Below are 12,850 nucleotides of genomic sequence, written 5' to 3' on the forward strand. Positions count from 1 at the left end.
CATCTGCACCAGGCCCCGCCCCCGTGGCTTCAGTCGGGACCGGGAACACAGGCTGGGTCAGCGCATGCGCCCAGGTGAAGCCGTAGGAGCTGGGGCGAGAGTACCCGCCTCTGCGTCCGAGTTGTGGAGCCGGGACGACCGGGGTTCTTGACTTCAGACCGTAGGGCAAGATACCCTGTTTGTGGCTGGGTGGGAGACAAGATGTGATGTGAAGAGAGAGGAGAACCGAGACGCGGGCACCTCACTTGGGAAGCCCCTCTTTCTCTTAGCCCCTCGCCCCTCCCCGAACTCCCAGGGCGATCTCCCCCCGCGGCCAGAGTCACCGACCCACAGACTTTGGCAGGAGCAATGGTGCCACCTAGCGGATCTTGCAGCGGCCCTTGGTGGCGGCAGCGGCTAGGGGACCCCAGCCTCGAGAAGGTGCTAACGACTGGCTGGGGTGGCGCTTCAGCACCATCGAGAGCCGGACAGCGCCTCTCGCCCCCGACCCTCGGAACCTGGCTTCCGAGCTCCTCGGAAGGAATAATGCAAGACCCTAAAGGAACTTCGAACCTTGCCAGACCGCACCTGACAGCCCCCGGTGGCTCTCAGTTTGCGAAGTTGGAATTCGAGAACACACCGCTCTCCCTTCTCTAAATCCCCTCATCTGTCCTTGTCCAGCCCGAGTGGTTGCGGAGAGTCACACTTAACTCTTCATATTACACCCAGACCTCTGGTTTCTCAAGTTTTACTATTGAGGAGCCCAGAAGAGGGCTGGAAACAGGAGATGGGGAGCTTCAACAAATCCAGAAACCTGCAAGCTTTTTGCATCCGAAATTGCAGCAATAATTGTAGACGGGCGCTAGGACCCAGAACAACCAGAAAGGGAAAGCCGGTGGGTTGATCGAAGACCTGGAGCCTAAATCGGATAGGCGGGCGCTAGGGCCTCACGGAGTTCCGGCGGTGGGCGGGGCTTGGGCGTTGCGCGCGCAGCCGCAGACGGCGGTCCGATGGAGCCTGAACCCGAGTCCTGCTCTGTGGAGGTTCCTGCCGGGCGCGTGCTCAGGTGCGCTACGGCGCGGCCCGGGGGAGGCTCTGGGACCGCGGGTGGGCGCGGGGAAGGGGTCGGGGATCTAGGCCTGGGCTGGGCGATCTTGATTGCGCGGTGCTGACTCCGCGTCCCTTTCTTCCTCAGTGCCCGGGAGCTCCTCGCTGCCCGCTCGAGATCCCACAAGCTACCCCAGCGCTCGCATGGCCCCAAAGACTTCCTCCCCGACGGCTCGGCGGCCCAGGCCGAGCGGTTACGCCTGTGCCGCGAGGAGCTCTGGCAGCTGCTGGCGGAGGAACGCGTGGAGCGCCTGTAAGGGGGCCGGCCCAGGGGCGGGGCGGGGTGGGTGGACCCCGCAGACCTACTGGTTGACTGAGATGGACCCCCTCCCCACTCCTCACCAGGGGCAGTTTGGTAGCTGCAGAGTGGAGACCCACAGAGGGCCTCGTGGAGTTGAAATCTCCTGCGGTGAGCGGCTGGTCTTAAGGATAGGACCCACCTTCTCTGCGCTCCTGGCTCCTTTGTGACATTTGTTCTGGGCCCCACACAGGGTAAATTCTGGCAGACCATGGGCTTCTCAGAAAAGGGCCGGCAGCGGCTTCACCCTGAAGAGGCCTTGTATCTGCTGGAGTGTGTGAGTGGCGCCTCAGGAGGGTGGGGAAGGGATTGGGACGAAGAAACCTGAAGTACGTGTTTCTATTGGATAAAAAGTATACACAACCGAGTATTCAGGGAGTTTTGTAACCTGACTTCTAGAGCAGGAGACAAAAAAACCGTGCAGGAAGCAGAGTCCTGTCCGGATGGCACTGCTCCCACCTTGCTCGTTGGCAGTATTCCTGCTGTGTGCTTGGGGGAGATGGGGGCGGGTGGTCGTGGTGTGTGGCTCAGCAACTTCCCAGTGGCAACCATCCCTATAGCTGCCACTGGGAAGTTGCCCCAGTGGCAGCTATAGGGATGGTTCACAAGCTGAGCTGTTGGTCCCACTAACAGGGCTCCATTCAGCTCTTCCACCAAGATCTGCCATTGTCTATCCAGGAGGCCTACCAAGTGCTGCTGTCTGAGGATACTGTGACTTTCCTGCAGTACCAGGTATCTGCCACCCTCTGCCAGGAGAGAAGCCACCGCCCCCACCCCACCCCCGCCTAGTCAATGATACTTAAGAGTACCTACAAGAAGGGCATGGGCTCTGCTGTCATGGTGCTTGCATCCTGCTGGTGGAAACTGGGTAATAAGTAAGCAAGCAACTGAACCACTGTCTTCACAGAGCTAAGTGCTAAGAAAAAGACAAAGCAGGAGCTAGAGACATAAACGTGGACATATGTGCACACAGATGGTATATAAAACTATGGGGCTGTGTGCGGGTTTGGCCAGAGTAGAAGGCTATTGTCTGAAACCTGGAGCACCAGGAAGCCAGGGGAAGATAAAGAACCAGAAACAGAGATGGAGAAGTATCTGGCAACACAGGAGAAAAACCAGGAGAGGTAGCATCAGAAGAGAATACAAGAAAAGGTCTTTCAAGGAAGAACTGATCAGCTATGATGAAGGCTGCTAAGATCAAGCAAGATGGGGGCACTTCTGTATGCATGTCTCTGGTACATATATATGAGACACAGGATGAACCTGTGGTTCTTTACCAACGGCTACTCCCACTCTGCCCCTGACTGTGGAGGTGTGTGTGGGCAGGGGGCCCACCACTTTCTGCCATCTTCTTGTTCCTACTATAGTCAGGAACTTCATGATAGTTTTGGCATCAAAATATCCTAGGGCACAGTTACTTTTCTGGCCCATCAGTTATCAGCTTTTTGGGAGTTGTGTTTAAATCAAGAAACTGCTGTGTGTCATTTGTATCCAGAGTAAGCGAAGTGAGGGATAGGCATTCAGACTAAGCCCTTAGTTTGGGGAGAGTGTTTATAATGGAATGTGGTCCAGCCAGTGCCAGGGTTTGGAATCTGTGGGTATGCAGGAAAGGCAAAGGAGGGAGTATGGGGAATGGCTTCTGTTTGTAGAAACTGGTGTTTTAAAAAGTAGTCTGATCTTTACTTTTTAAAAATTTTGAGGTCTTCAGCCACCTGAAAAGACTGGGCTATGTGGTTCGACGATTCCAACCAAGGTAAATCCCTATCCCATTTGTTCTGTAGTCTTGGGACCTGGCTGACTGGTCCCAAAGTGGTAAGTGCCTCTCCTTATCTGGAATCCTTGACTGAAACTGCAGCTACCTGGGCATGGGCTGGGGGCCTTGGCTGGAAGTACTTTATGGAGAGGCATGTTGGGATGAATCTGGGTCATTCACCTTATCCTGGGTTATCAAATTGAGCCCTATCTGCAGCTTATTTGCTCCACAGATGATAGTTGAGTACCTATAGCTCACTGTGAGCATGGAGATGAAGTACTGGAACAGTGCCTAGCACTTAGGAGGTGTACAAGATCTGTTGAGTGCATGAAAGAAGGACCAAGTGAGGAATTAGTAGTTGAGTAGGGTTCACGTTTTTGCGTAGATGTTCTTGCCTCTGAAGAGCATCAGCTCAGCAGTCCAGCATTGCTAAGAGCTGCAGAGACCTTTAGACTTGGGGTGGAAATTGGTACAGCTTTTGCAGTGTCACAGAATGTCACAAGAGCTCTAGGACATATACCCTTTAATTCCTGAAGGTAGAATATATCCTAAGGAAACAGTCACAGATGTGTAAATTCACTTGAGAAAATGTTCATCCATTGGTTCATTCAGCAGTACTTGCTGACCATGGGCTGGGTGCCAGGCCCTGTGCTTGTTGCTGCAGAAGAGCAAACAGCAAAATCACTGCCCCCACAGAACTTGGATTTAGTGGGGAGCTTACACAGAACACCATCCCTTTGCAGTCAGTGAACTTGGCAAGCTCCTATGGGTCTGACAGGGAAGGCATGATCACACGAATTGGGGTTTATCACTGAGCAGCACTGTCCAGTCGAACTTTGTGTCGTGATATTCTCTTTGCTGTCCAGTATATGTGGCTTGTGCACCTGTGGAACTAAATTTTTGTTTAATTTTAAAGGATTAAATTGAGCTTTAATAGCCCCTTGTCCTTAATGACTACCATATTGGACAGTGTAGCCATAGAGCTGTAAACAAATCATAGCAGAGAAGGATGCTATCGTGATAAGGAGCTATGTCCAGAATATTGAGTGTAAAACAAAAAAGATTACACAGAAGTATGTTGGTATAATATCATTTTTGGTAGAAAAAAACATGGAGAGACATTATGTGTGTTTATGAGAAACAAAAATGTTATAGCAGTATCTGTGGGTTTTATCTTAATTTTAATTTTTCTGTATTTTCCAAATTTTCTAGTCCTCTTGATTCTTCTCACCAGTGATTCATCATTTATTGCTGGCTCTGCAGGAGCCCTGGTTCAACTAAGCCTCTGTTCAAAGGCGCCACTGGTGAGACCCAGAGACCCAGGCAGAGACACACAGGCTCAAGTGTTCTGTGACTGTCCCCATGTAGCTTGAGTGCAGGTGTGCCCAGGGCCTTAGCCCCTGGGTGTGGCTCTGACCCTGGCCCATTGACTTGTGCTCTGTGCCAGTCCTTCAGAAATTCCACTGGGAGCGCCATGTGAGGAAGTGGACTTGTTGTCTGCCCTGTTCTCCCCACATAGTTGCATCTTGTCCCCTTACGAGAGGCAGCTGAACTTGGATGGCAGTGCCCAGTACTTGGAGGACCGGAATGGCAAGCGGAAGAGGAGGAGCTTCACCTGTCGGTAATGCTGCCCTCATGGCCGCCCCCAGGGAGTTCCAGGGCACAGAGCTGTTGGGGATGCTGGTGTTCAGGACCTTGACAAATGCAGGGGCTTAAGAACTGGGCGTGGGAGCTCATGTGTAGGCTCAGGGAGGCAGTAGGACACGTGTGGCGCTTCGGGGCAGATGTGCTGCATTTCCTCTCCATGACCCTCAGGTCCATTAATAAGAAGCCCAAGGCCCTCGAGAACCCCCTGCAGGGTGTGGATGGAACACCTGAGAGTCTGGCAACCTCCAGCCCACTTCCCTGCAACCAGAACAGCCGATGCCCAGAGGAGAAACCTAAGGAGTCAAGTCCTGTAAAGGACCCAGTGGGCCCCTTTCAGCTGCTGGGGTCCCTGGAGCCCTGCCTTGGCCTGGCCTGGGACGGGGTGGAGTGCAGCCAAGAGAGTGGCAAAGTCGAGAATAGGGTCAAGGGGGCTTGTAAGCCCCGTTGGAACTTTGAGCAGATCTCCTTCCCCAACATGGCGTCAGATAGCCGCCACACCCTCTTGCTTGCCCCAGCCCCAGAGCTGCTCCCGGCCAATGTCACTGGGCGGGAGACAGACGCTGAGTCTTGGTGCCAGAAGCTGAACCAGCGGAAGGAGAAGCTCTCCAGGAGGGAACGGGAGAAACAGGCAGAGGCCCAGCACTTCCAGGAGGACATAAACTCGGATCCCGAGGTGCAGCGCTGCTCCAGCTGGAGGGAGTACAAGCACCTGCTGCAGAGGCGGCACCTGCAGAAGACCCAGAGCCGCCTCCCACACCTGTGGGACCAGCCCGTCAGCCCCTTGCTGAGTCCCAGCCAGGCAAACTCCCCAGGTACCTTCTCACCCTGCCATAGCCTCAGACCACAGGCAGCTGAGGAATCACAATACTTTGAAAGGGCACAGATTTAACCACAAGTGATTGAGGCTTATGATTGAGAATGGAACCCACAAGGACAGTCCATTCTCCTGAGAAACAGCAAAGGGACCCATGTGGGAAGGTTAGAAATGGCGAGTCAGTGGCCAAGGAGAGGTGAAGAGAAGTGAAAACTACAACCACATGTTTAAAATCATAAATCAGATGCATGTGAGTGGCTCTGCCACCAACTAGTTCCTGGTTCCTTGTCCTCCCAACTCTGCTAGAGGGGAACAAGGAGATGCCACCTTGGCCAAATAAAAGGAAAGCTTACTGTATGCCCTACAGATAGGGAACTAATAGGGCAAGGACAGTATTAACATATTCAGAACCACTTAAAATCCAGATGGGGACAGGTAGATTTGAAGTAACTAGATTAGGGTTGCCAAATCAGTTGAATTTGAATTTGAGATAAACAGCTTTTTTTTAGTATATTCCAAATATTGCATGGGACATACCTATGCGAAAAAAACATTTACCTCTTCTGAATCTGGCAATCTTGAACTAGATGGCAGATTCAGAAATGTCAGGGGAGCCTGTAATGGTTGACTCCTCTCCCCAGTGCCTTATTTTTACTGTCCTTTTAGCCACAGTCCTTCAGCATATCTCCGTGCTGCAGACCACACACCTTGCTGATGGAGGTGCCCGGTGAGTTTCCAGGAAGTGCCTGACTCCACAGTACTTTGGCTGCCAGCAGGAGTTGGCAGCTGGGATTTGACTCCTTAAGTTGGGCATTTGCTGGGGGATCACCTCAGGAACCCTTCCCTACACTCTGGCTACTATTCATGTGTGTTTAGGGGAGAGGGAGAGGTGGATTTATCCCCAGGGCTCTGACATAGGCAGCCAAGCCTCCCCCTGTTCCTCAAGTGGCACCTCACAGCAGGATCTCAGTTCTCCTGCTGGCAGCTGGAGGGGGAGGGGAAAGGTGGCATGGAAAGAAATGAAGGGAGTCCCTGTTTCCTAAGGTTTTTCACTCTATCCTCAGGCTTTTGGAGAAGTCTAAGGGCTTGGAGATCAGCTTTGATGTTTACCAGGCTGATGCGGTGGCCACATTCCGAAAGAACAACCCTTGCAAGCCCTATGTCCGGATGTGCATTAGTGGGTATGAGACCAGCCAGTGCTACCCAGGTTGCTGCCAGTTCTCGTGTAAACCACTGGGACCTCCTCTCTGTGCCCTGGCCAGTTTGCCAATCTGGAACGAGTGGTCCAGAGAGATGTGACTCATGCAAGCCCACAGCCCGTTAGTGCTATGGGAACCCAAGTCTCCCAGTTTGTCTCTCAAACTTGGCATTTTTGAGTGTAGTGTCTCTCCTGTGCCACTTTAGTCTGGGCTCACCCAGCAGAAGGGGTGTGAGTCAATGGTGAGAACCTCACTCTTCCTAGCCCCTTCCCCAACTAGGGCTCTGGGACTCTGCTGAACTTAACAGAATCATGACATTTGCAGATGGGAGAGCCCAGCGGCCAGACTTCTCACACCCCTGACTCCTGTCTTACAATCCCTCTTTCCTGGGAGCCTCAGAGGGCTGGGGTCTCGAAGCTGATGGGTGGGCTATGTCAGGTCTCAGCCTAACCTTTATCCCCGCAGATTTGATGAGCCAGTCCCAGACCTCTGCACTCTCAAGCGGTTGTCCTACCAGAGCGGGGCTGTTCCTCTGATCTTTGCCCTGGTGGATCACGGGGACATCTCCTTCTACAGCTTCAGGGACTTCACGTTGCCCAGGGATCTGGAACACTGACTACGTAACTCTGGCAGGCCTGGGGCCTATTCTGAGGGACCTGGCTGTCTACTCTCAGGGACCATATCTCAGCTGCCTCCTACACCCAGACTCTGACCTGTAGCTTCAGGGGCGAGTCTGGACCTTGGCCCTGGGTGTCTGACACTTGCAGGAGAGCAAAGCCATGCCCCCCTACCTGGCTGCTGCGGCATTCTAAGCCCCAGGCCTGAGCTTGCTGCCCTGCAGTGATCCCCCTTGGAACTCAGGACTAGATTTGAGACCCAGCAAGGTGCAGCAGAAGAGAGGACTCTGTGCCTTTAAAAGAAAGGTGCCTGTTAACGCGATAAAGCCAAAGCTATTAAAAAAATAGACCCCTTTTCGGCTGTGGCTGGATATACTGGACAAGCCTCCCAATCCCCTTGTCCGTGGAACTGGCCTCCAGGCCCTCACCCCTGCTTTATCCACCCACAACGCTGCTTTTTCTGACGCAGGAGCTAAGAGAAGCCCGCATGAGGGCAGAAGTGCGACCCTGCACCTTTCGCGGGAGGGAACGGGAAGTCACAGACCTCTCTGGGTGGCGTGGCTTTCTGAGGGTAGTCCGAGAAGGGAAGCTGGTGCCCCGTCGGGTTCACCTGAACGCAGCCGGGTCCGGGTAGAAGGGCAGCAGAGAAGCGCCATGACTGTGGCTTGAACCCTGGTGGCTTAAGAGGTGTGCGGTGGAGTGGCGGGCCTGACCCCCACGCCCTTTCTGCTCCCGTCTCTCGTCGCTCCAACCCCCTCCCTCGTGCTCAAAACTCCAGTCGTCGCTGCTGTACAACGCAGAAAGGGTAAGGTGGTCCGGGCTTGGAACCCTTGCCTCTGCCACCTCGCTGTCGAGTCCTGAAACCTGGCCCCGGGACTGCCGGCCACCCTCTCAGATTGGGTTGGGCGCTCTGGAAGAGCTGGCCGGACTATGCTCCTCCCTCAGCCGCTCCGGGTCGGTCTGTGGGAGGGACGGTTTTCCTTTGCGCTCAGGCCTGGGAGGTGGCCCAGGGCCGCCGCGCGTTCCGGGAACTATTTCCTCCGGGAGGCGGCAGAACACAAGGCGCGGCGCACTGCTCCGCCACCAGGTACGCGCAGGTGAGGCGGAGGGCGGGCCGGCAACGCCTCCTGCATATTCACGCAGGCCGGAGGTCCCGCCCCTGCCCGCCGGAGCCGCGGATTGGCTTGAGCGTGGCGCCCGCCCCCAAGTGCGCCCCCGCCCGATCGGCGCAGGGCTGAGGGGCGGGGCCGGGCCCGGCGCTCGCGGTTCCGCTGAAACGGCTGGCTCGCTCTTTATGTAAATACGGCGGCTCCGCCCTCTGCTTGCAGAGCCGGAGGTGAGCAGGAAGGAGACTGCCGCGCAGCAGCCCCCGGGCCCGCGGTAGAGGGGGCAGAGCCGGTGGCAGCGCCGAGGGACTCTGAGGCCTCGGGCGGGGGCCGGCCTGGAGTTCCAGGTGAGGCGCGGGCTGGGACGAACCTGAGCAGGCCCGCCCCCTGGGGCGCCCGCTACTCCGGGAGGGAAGCAGCGGAGGGCCAGGACCCCTGGCTTACCGGGGTCGGGCGGGGAGGGCTGCGCCCAGGTCCGACCGCCTCGCCCTAGATCCCGTCGCTCCGTGTCTCTGAGATACAGACACCTGTAGAAAGTGCCGCTGAGAACTTTTCTCTGCCTGATCCGCCCGCGATCACAGTGTTTGAGTTTCGGGTTTGCACGATAGGTGTTGGCTTTGGGGAGCGGGGAAACAGGTGCCCAGCCCGGCTGGGTGCGCGGTCGCTGCAGGCGGAGATGGAGTCCCCGGCCCCACGTGTTAACTCTCCTTGGCCCGAGAGGTGGACGACGCACATCTCTGGGGGTCCTCTCCGCGAGCGGTGGCCTGAGCACGTTACCTCGGCGGCTTAGCCCCTGCCGCTGCCATCTGGACTCTCTCCCTGCCGGCCTTTTGTGCCTCCTAATCCCCGGACGCAGGAAGCCCGCGGGAGGGACTTTGGTCTCGGGGCCTTTTCGGCCTCGGGCCGCTTTGGACACCTTTAGGGGACGGTACTGAGATCCAGTTGTGTTTTCTACAACAACAGGGGGAGGAATTACGTTGTGGTGCGTTGTGGAACGTTGGGACTTGGTAAGGAGTGAAAGCTTTTGTCTGAGCAAAGAAAAGTGTGCAAAGTTTGCTCTGGCTGGACGCTTCCTAGACACACTGATCTTTGGCTGTGGGGACAACTGACCATAACCAGGAGAAGCTCGTTTGGCTCCCTGAGGCTCTTACTTGAGATAGGTGAGCTTTGAGTGAGGCAGGCGGGGCTTAGACGCAACCCCGGTTCCCATGGGGATCCATGTACCAGATGCCGGGCATTGTAATATGGCTCTGGGGACCCTCCGCAGAGTTTACAACTCAAGGTCCTGTCAGGCTGCAGAGGGGATTTTGAGCAGGAGGAGGAGATGGGAGAGAATGAGTGCATCAGGGATCCAGGAAGCCCCAGGTGGGAAGAGCAGAGTGGCAGTTCAAGAGCTGTGGCCTAGTGCAGGGGGAACCAGGGTCAGAAGTGGCTTCTGAGGAAGACAGCTGAGTCTGTGTGAGCTGAGGCCCTGAAGGGGTCCTGGGAGAGGTAGTCCAACTTCGTTATTGAATGAAATTAGGATTTGGTTTTCTTCAGAGATCTGCCCACAGTGCCCTCTTAAGGCAGTCAAGACTCAAACCCAGCTCTGGGACTCCGATCAGGCCTTGCTCCTCCTCCCAAACCTAGATTGGGCCAGTCTCTGAGGGCCGGTGGCCACAGTTTCCAGAGTCTGTGGTCATTCTGCATCCCTGGTCTTCCTTGAGGCAGTGGAGTGTCGTCTTTAATGACAGATTAACTAGGAGAGGCTCCTCTGGGTGTGGGGACAGGGAAGCTGCTAGGTACCTGCTAGGTATACTTTATAGAAGGTATAAAATGAGGGGAGAATGTCCCCTCTTGCCTCACAGTCTTTTTCCTCAAATAGTCCTTACTCTGCCATCTAGTTTTTACAGATGTAACAGGAAGATGAAAAAATGTGTCATAAATATGTGTGGCCTGGCACATAGCAGGCACCAGGTGAGGGTGAGTTTAATTTCTTCACAACATGAAAAGCATGGGCACTTGCAGGCCGTTGGGCATATGCCTGGGCCTTGTGAAGGCACCTGATGGGTTTTGAGGGAATTTGGCTTCTCTGTCCAGGAATCAGCTGAGAGATCATGGTTTTTTGAAAGCCTGTGGGAGTCAGCACTTCAAAAGTGAGGATGTTTCTCTTTGAAAGTGGTGGGACAGAGGTAGAGGACAGTGGCCTCTCCTAACCTCATCTTGTGTTCTAGTGGCTCCTGGAACTTCCTCTGCTCTTTGGAGGACCAGGAGTGAGGCCTGATAGCCAGACCCCAGCTGGGGCCTTTGCATGTATGTGTGAGGGGCAGGTTGCAAAACTAGCCTGCTCTGCTTTCTGCACAGGGCAGGCCTGGCTGTGTATATTTAGTGCCCTGTTGGGGATGGAGAGAGGGGATCCAATTCCTGCATCTGTTGTCATTAAGATTTTCTGGGAACCCCACAGTGCTTCATTTCAACCTTTCCTGCCAGGTTGGGATTTAGGAAAGGGATGTCCTTTCCTGCCAGGACTTCCTAGCATAGAGACCTTCCTTCCCATAGAGAAAGTGTGCCTGGAGCTGGACCGTTTGGAGCCTCTGCCATACCATTGGTATGTGACCCCTCTCATCTACCCATTGGACACATTGAGCATCCCAGGCAAGAGTCTCCAGCAGTAACACAGAGTTTTCTGAAGGGTTATTCAGTCTTTCTGGTGTTTTCCCATATGTCAGAGGCAGCTGTTGAGACACCTGAGCTGGGGGCCGGGGTGGAAGCACAAGAGGCCAACAGTTCCTGCCCCTGGGTTGGCTGTTTTGAGCAGGTCTGGCCACCTGGACTTACTTATCCTGAGTCCTCAGTTGGGAGAAGCTGTCTTATCTCAGTTGGGTGCTGCCACTATCAGGGCTCCGTCTGGGTCAAGGTGTGCCAGGTCTGCTTGGTGACTTTGTTTTCCCCTGCCCAGGGGCAGTTTGCAGGAGAAAGTGGGGTGGGGGGCAGGAGATGGGCATCCCCCAGTGGGTCCACCAGTACTGCTTGCCCTTCTCCAGCCCTGGTTCTGCAGGGTTCTCCAGAAGACCCTCCCCTCACCATCACCATGGGGCTTTGCCTGGCTGTCTTCAGGGTGACCTTCCCTGCCTACCCTACCTCTCAGAAGAAATTGGTACTTTGGAGAATCACCTGACTCCTTCCCCTTCCCAGGAAGCACAGTGAATTCTTGAGCTAGGAGAGGCTTCTCTGGGTGTGGGGACAGGGAAGTTGCTAGGTACCTGACTCTACCCTTCAGGAATTCAGCAGAGACCTGAGCCATCTCTTGAGACACCTGACTCACTGTTCCTAGGATTTCACGAGAGAGACATCTGGGAACAGGACTATTTGCATCTAGTCAATAATAGCATTCTTGGGTCCTCCTTGCCAAGGATCTGGGTGTCCTGGAGCCTTGGGCTGAGGCAGGGCCACAGAGATATTCCCAGCAGGATGCCAGGCATGCTGTCCACATAGCTTTGGCCATGGCCAGAGACTTGAGATTGGGGTGGGGAGGTTCCCTAAGGGACCTTATGGGGTCTCAACCCTGTGCTCTTAGGAGTCAGCAGCTCCCCACTGGAGAAGCAACAGCTCTCCTTTGTCTAGTTGATCCCTGTTCAGCCCTAGCTGTTCATTCATTCATTCAGTAAGTATTTACTGGTGCCTCTGTGTGTCTGGCATGGTTTAGACACCGGGTATAATCCTTACACAAAGCAAAGATCTTTCCCATCTCAGGACTAACATTCTAAGGGGAATGGGAGCGAGAGAAAATAAGCATTAAGTACTGAATAATGTGTTATAGAGTAAGGACTGAAGCAGGGATTGTGCCCCCTGTGGCAGGGGTGAGGTGGGGGCGGAGGTTGCAACTTTAAAAGGTGGTCATGGTGGGCCTTGACAAGGTCACATTTGGGCACAGACTTGCAGCATGTGAGGGAGTTCTGTAAACAATGTGAGCACCTCCCATGTGTCAGGATACTAAGCACTGGGGATACTACCACACACGGGACAGCTATGGTCCCATCCTCCTAGAGCTGACATCTTCTGGAAGCTCCTTGGGGCAGATGCTCAAGTTTTGAGGCAAGTAGGAGGCTGTGGTATGGGACTTTATAGGATGAGCCAGGCACCCAGCCACCCCAAGCCACCTCCTCGCCAGAATGGCTTTGCCCCTTCCTGCACTTGGCCGTGTTTAGTCCGTCACTTCCCTAGAGAGAGTCTTGTGTTGGATTGCTGAAGGGGGCTGAGGCCCCCAGGATGGTGATGTGTTAGGGGATGCAGCATTCTGACTTCCCCTCCCATCTTCATGGGTCAAGGGAGGGACACCTGCAGGAGGAGC

At 54.8% G+C, this 12,850-nt stretch overlaps 2 protein-coding genes across 12 annotated transcripts in view; both read left to right on the forward strand.

The window, feature by feature from the left end:
• The first annotated feature begins 86 nt into the window (after window positions 1-86).
• TSEN54 (tRNA splicing endonuclease subunit 54) lies at window positions 87-7,797 on the forward strand. Of its 2 annotated transcripts, none has more exons than XM_036900044.2 (11): window positions 87-1,045; window positions 1,175-1,339; window positions 1,432-1,495; window positions 1,578-1,661; window positions 2,018-2,116; window positions 3,085-3,137; window positions 4,657-4,758; window positions 4,953-5,596; window positions 6,265-6,325; window positions 6,663-6,779; window positions 7,263-7,797. In XM_036900044.2, the coding sequence occupies exons 1-11, from the start codon at window positions 990-992 to the stop codon at window positions 7,411-7,413; spliced, it is 1,596 nt and encodes a 531-aa protein (XP_036755939.2). In that variant the 5' UTR covers window positions 87-989; the 3' UTR covers window positions 7,414-7,797. The 2 variants fall into 2 exon arrangements, with proteins under 2 accessions (XP_036755939.2, XP_036755940.2); XM_036900045.2 differs by having other exon boundaries at window positions 4,681-4,758.
• Window positions 7,798-8,714: 917 nt separating this feature from the next.
• The window catches only part of LLGL2 (LLGL scribble cell polarity complex component 2), a 32,441-nt gene continuing 28,305 nt past the window's right edge, over window positions 8,715-12,850 (forward strand). For 8 of the 10 annotated variants that reach the window (XR_008997449.1, XR_008997450.1, XR_008997451.1 and 5 more), the window contains exon 1: window positions 8,715-8,868. The gene's annotated coding sequence lies outside the window, so the exon portion shown is untranslated. The remainder of the gene's footprint in view (window positions 8,869-12,850) is intronic. The other 2 variants (XM_057501702.1, XM_057501706.1) reach the window with 2 other exon arrangements.

This window comes from Manis pentadactyla, chromosome 4, assembly GCF_030020395.1.
Source record: "Manis pentadactyla isolate mManPen7 chromosome 4, mManPen7.hap1, whole genome shotgun sequence".
Lineage (NCBI taxonomy): Eukaryota > Metazoa > Chordata > Mammalia > Pholidota > Manidae > Manis > Manis pentadactyla.